General features: G+C 40.3%; 1 protein-coding gene across 1 annotated transcript in view; it reads left to right on the top strand.

The window, feature by feature from the left end:
- Positions 1 to 4,388, top strand: part of prkcg (protein kinase C, gamma) — a 43,435-nt gene that overhangs the window by 18,748 nt on the left and 20,299 nt on the right. The window contains exons 2-3 of the mRNA XM_014012674.1: positions 379 to 456; positions 1,341 to 1,610. Coding sequence (XP_013868128.1) covers positions 1,369 to 1,610 — 242 coding nt within the window. The 5' untranslated portion in view covers positions 379 to 456; positions 1,341 to 1,368. The remainder of the gene's footprint in view (positions 1 to 378; positions 457 to 1,340; positions 1,611 to 4,388) is intronic.

Raw genomic sequence — 4,388 nt, 5'->3', positions numbered from 1 at the left:
TCTCTCTCTCTCTCTCTCTCTCTCTCTCTCTCTCTCTCTCTCTGTCTCTCTGTTTGCTATTCCTTCTCTTTCTCTCGGCCTCTTCTTTGTAAAAACAGAATCAATCTTGGAAAGAGAATACCACCTCTCAATCGGGTCCTCCTACTCACTCTGCCTCTGGGTTTAACGGGTTTATATGGCTCCAATCCTCGATCTTAGGTTCTTAGAAAACTTGAACCTCTCAAATTTCTTTTAGCATCACATTTAAAGTTATAAGTTAGTCTTTTTTAAATTCTTGGACTACTTCTTCTCCTCGAGCCACTAGCTTTCTTGGCTTTTTTATTTTGTATTTTTGGTTTTATGTTATGCTTTTCTCTTATTTGAGTTGACCTGCTACAGGTGTACCCCAGCTTTTTAACTCAAGAAGAAGAGGAGAAGGAGAAGGCTACTTTTTGGAGGAAAATATTACAAAATCAGGTATTTTGTTTTTATTATTTCTTCTGTTAAAGATCTGTGTACATTTTAACAATATTTTTCCTTGTTTTTTGTTTCACTTCTTTCTGCTTTTTTAATTGATTAACTCCTGCTTCTTTGACGATGTACCGTCATTTCATCATTTTATTTTATTACTCATCAGTTTTTTTCCTCAGGGCTCATTTATTTATTCATTAAATCTCAGTTGGTGTTTTTATTTATCGTTATGTAGCGTGTAACTCCTGAACGCAGTCTCCCCGGCTAATATCTGCCGTTTTTCACTTCCTCCCTTGCACATCTCATTCCCTGCAGACAGACTAATGTTACTCTGGTCCAAACTTTTCGGCAGAAACAAGACTAATTGCTAATAAGGGCAGACAGGAAGATGAGCGAGGACACTGGCTCAAATACTGGAGCAGCTGGCAGGGTGTTGTTGACATGGCAACAGGAGGTAGTTGACATAACGACCAGGGGGGTGGGTGGGTCTGGGTAGCTGGAAGGGAGATGGAGAAATTACAGCAGGATGAACAACCAGAATGTGGGACACACAACGTGTTGCGCTAATTGTTTAGTGTCTCAGAGTCTCATTGGAGATTTTTGTCTGTGTGTGAATTAACCTCCCTGTCTCCTTCATTATACCTCTCTTTTTCTCTTTCACTCTCTACCTGTCGTTTCATCTGCGCTCCTTCCTTCTGCACCTTCAACTCATTTGTTCCTTCTGGGTCTTTCTCTTCATCCCACACTCTGCCTCCATGCCCTACATCCCATTAACACCCCCTCCTGCCTCTGCTGCGACCTGTTACACTTTCACCCATCGTCCTTCTCCTCCTTGTCCTTGCCCCCCCATCCCCCTCCCCTCCCCCGCTTTGTCCACTCTTTGGCTCAAGGTTTTATTTGCAGCGTCCTCCAGGCATCATGTCTACCCCAGTGTCCCCTTCCCCCTCCCTCTCGCCACTGACTCTGGCCTCCCCTACATCTGCAACCTCCCCCGGCGCCTCCCCGCTGCCCTCACCCCTCTCCCCTCCACCCAGGGTGCCCGTGTTTCAAAGGAAAGGAGCGCTCAAACACAAGAGGATTGTGGAGGTGAAAGACCATCAGTTCACAGCACGCTTCTTCAAACAGCCCACCTTCTGCAGCCACTGCACCGACTTCATATGGTAACACACACACATTCACACACTGCCGCACACTGACACACAAAACCACCCCAGCAAATCATACGCTGCCTCCTCAGGCATCCCACCACTCAATCTAGTGCTGAATTTTTCCTCCCTTTCACCAATTCCAGCTGCCTGCTGGAGATACTGCCCACACTGACCCGATGTGATCACACAACCCCCATCTGCCCACACAATGCAGTAGTTTACTTTAGGAACTCCATGTGTGGTCTAACAAACACATGCAGTCTTGCACATTGAAAGAAAGTCAGCTTGAACAAAAATAAAACTCTGGAAGGCGATAAACTTTACTCCTAAATTATTTTTTTCATTCAGAGTTGTAGTAAAAGCACAAAATTACACATTCTTCTCTGGTGGTGGAAGGGTTAGTGGGAGCTTTAGCTTAGTGTAATGACACTGCTATACATTTGAGCTTCTCTCAAAAGATACACTATAGAAAAGGGATCATTAACCCTAACTGGGAAAGAAAAACTGGATCAAACGCAATCATCCATCTCAAACCCAAGGTAGATCCACAGCATCTGCAGATGGAGGTTTAAATAGTTCTTCAAATGATATATTTTGTTTTACCTGTCCTTTAGAATAAATTAAAACCATGGATAATGTGAAAAAAGCAGAGCTGCAACAGTGACAGACTATTATTAGCTTAAGTGGACATATGATGCAAATTTTTCTTTTTTTAGGCATTTTGCTGGAGTTTCTAGAAGGGGAGAAAAGTTGAATTTAGTCTCTCCCGGTGCTGTGCAGATATCTTTATGTTCTGACATCGTTCACTTTATTCAGTTTTCTCTATGATATTTTCTAACTATTACGTCACAGTATTTGTGACAGAACTACCAAATAAGGGCTGGACTTACCAACTACTATTTTGTTGTCTTTATTCTCCCCTTCTTCCCTTGTTGACATCTTTTAATTAAACTGTAACTAAAATATTTCCGTGCCGCTATATAGTAATAAACCCCTCTATCAACTAATGAACCAGTCTGGAAGCTGGAGGGGGGCAGGATGTGAAGATCCTTGTGGATTTAAAGAGACAGGCTTAAAACAAGTTGATTTGGGACAACAGTCAGAAAAGAGGTGAAATAGGGGCTTGTGGAGTTACAATAAGGAGGACTTCAGACCAGAGCATTGCAGTCCCACTTTATACAGTCCCCAGCTGACTGATTTACATTTGAAAAAGAAGGATTTAAAAGCAGGAAATGTCTCGTATAAACTCTGCACAGTTTCATTGCATTACCTAAAAACTCTCCTTAAGTAGCTGTAGTGGAGTAACAACAAAGTGCTTAATCACTTGCAGCTGACCTTTAGAGCGCAGACGTGCTGAAATGCTTAATAAAAGATGTAATAAACAGATACCATGCTGTGAGCCTGTTCTGTCCGGTGAAAATTACACTTCACTGCGAGAGTCATTGTGTGTGGAAGTGTGTTTGGACATATGGTCGGGACGCACCATATGTCCATGCAGGGCATTAAATGTGCCAGCAGCCTCTGGGCATCTTTCTGGACTTCTCCCCAACTGGCTGCTTGCTGTCTTGGTGGGAGCAGTGGTTCTTAATTCAGGGTGAAAAGCATTCTTCCTTTAAACAAGATGTCAGTGCAGCAGCTTCACCTGGATGTTTCAGGCCCCTTGGGAGATTGTTGGATTAATTAATGATCAAGACAAGATTGCTATAATTTGTGATTGTGAACATTTAGTGTTTGAATTTAAAGTGTAAAATTACAGTAAATGGCTTGTAACTAGGTTGAAGCAATATACTGCTGCATAAAATTGTACCATTGGGAAATTAAAGAGAATTTGAAATATATTTTTTAATCATCTAATCAAGAAGATACAGTACTGATTTTTGGCATAATAGCAACAAATTTAGTCTTTTTTGTTTGTCAAATAGGATCAAAATCAAAAGCTTAAAACAAACTTTTGGTCATTTTTGTAAATTACATTACCTCCACTGAGAACTTAAGCTCACACTGCAGTTCCCTGTTTAGCATATTGAGCTAATAGACTTGTAATAGCTCTTGTATGCAACACAGGTGTAAAAAACACTTTATGTGCAATTTTTCAACCATTTAGCAGTGTTTGGAGATAAACTTAACCTCCCAACTACAATATTTTACCACAACATGTAAGAGCACTTCCTGGATTCAGCTAGTCCAGCTGAAGTTTTCTTAAAAAACTTTAAGGTACTCTTTTTTAAATGGATAAAATGACTTTATTTCCATGGTATTGTCATCTAGACCAGTGTTTCCCAAACTTTTTATCTTCTGACCCACAAAATATCCATGGCTTAAACTTGTGACCCCAAATATTACTGGTCTGAATACACGAACTTCATTAATAACCCTAAAAACACAGGCTTTTTGACGATATAAACAGTTTGTACACAAATATAAATACTTATTTATAGTTATTTTGTGTTTTTTGTAATATTTATAGAGAAGATATTACATCAGCAATTAGTTTATTACCCTTTAAACTGATTTCTGGAAATTATCCAAGGTGCTTCATGACCCATAATTGGGTCCCAAGCCCAACTTTGGGAACCAAAGTGCAGTGGTTCCCAAACTTTTCAGCTTTTGACCCACAAAATAACAGTAGCAGAGACCTGTGCCCACAACAATTTTGGATGATAAACATTTGTACAACATGGTAACAATATTTATTATTCTACATTTATACATTTTAGGGAACTAAGGCAAAAATGTAATTAATTCAGAAAATCTTTTCAGGACCCCACCTTGATGTTTCAGGACCCCACC

Source organism: Austrofundulus limnaeus, unplaced genomic scaffold (genome assembly GCF_001266775.1).
Source record: "Austrofundulus limnaeus strain Quisiro unplaced genomic scaffold, Austrofundulus_limnaeus-1.0 Scaffold93, whole genome shotgun sequence".
NCBI lineage: Eukaryota > Metazoa > Chordata > Actinopteri > Cyprinodontiformes > Rivulidae > Austrofundulus > Austrofundulus limnaeus.
Note: the sequence above shows the minus strand (reverse complement) of the source record. Positions and strands in the feature narration are given on the sequence as shown.